Here is an 888-nt window from a genome sequence, read left to right as displayed (position 1 = left end):
CTTTTATTTACCATTTGCAGACCAAATCAGACCAAGCCGATTTTCCACAGGAGAGATAAAACAGATGTTCTACAGTTTCCATTTCAGCTTTACAGAAAGTATAAATGCTAGTTTGTTTATGTAAAACGAACCAACATTATTTTACTTTGTAGGAATTCATTTGAAGGATGTTCATGACCCTCTAACACAGCTAAAGTCCCTGAAAAACATCATAAATTCATAACTAAATGAAAGTGCTTCTTCATCATAATGTTCTCTGCATGTAAGTAATATCATTAAACGTCACAGTACCTTCAGATTATTACAGGTTACTCTACGAAAGGCGACCAGCGTCCTGCTCATGGACACCGCCATGTTGCCACCCACCTCAACCAGGAAGTTCCTATTTCTCTTCCGGTGTGCACTTTCAAAGTAAAACTTTCATGGTTCGGAAGTCATTGTCATACTTGAGACTAAATAATTAATGGTAATACTCGTACAACGCTTCGAAACAATAGAATAGAATAGAATAGAATAGAATAGAATAGAATAGAATAGAATACCTTTATTGTCATTGCAAAGGACAGTGTAACAAAACTTAAGAGGCACAGTGCAACAAAATGGGGAATTTTTCCTTGTTAAGGTGTTTAGACGTCTAAAGATCTTTCCTTGCTGTGACATGTAAACAACATGGAAAGCAGATTTATGAACATTTTTATTGTCAGAAGAACATCGCAACAGAGAGAAATCAAGACAAACCTCTGCCCAATTCTCAAAATAAAATGGGATGCTGTATAAATTTTCAGCCCAGTAGGTACAGAGGTGGGCCTGGGTCAAATGAACCTGAGATTGACTGAGATGAACCACTGTGGGCCCTTAAACAATGCACTTAAGCTCTCTCCAGTGCTT

General features: G+C 37.4%; 1 protein-coding gene across 1 annotated transcript in view; it reads right to left on the bottom strand.

Annotated features, from left to right (window-relative positions):
• The window catches only part of mrpl45 (mitochondrial ribosomal protein L45), a 15,581-nt gene extending 15,197 nt beyond the window's left edge, over positions 1-384 (bottom strand). Inside the window, exon 1 of the mRNA XM_079264351.1 lies at positions 292-384. Coding sequence (XP_079120477.1) covers positions 292-354 — 63 coding nt within the window. The 5' untranslated portion in view covers positions 355-384. The remainder of the gene's footprint in view (positions 1-291) is intronic.
• Positions 385-888: the final 504 nt, after the last annotated feature.

The sequence above is a fragment of the Telmatherina bonti genome (assembly GCF_933228915.1).
Source record: "Telmatherina bonti genome assembly, chromosome: 3".
In the NCBI taxonomy this organism is placed as follows: domain Eukaryota; kingdom Metazoa; phylum Chordata; class Actinopteri; order Atheriniformes; family Telmatherinidae; genus Telmatherina; species Telmatherina bonti.
This window is presented reverse-complemented; position numbering and strand designations above follow the sequence as displayed.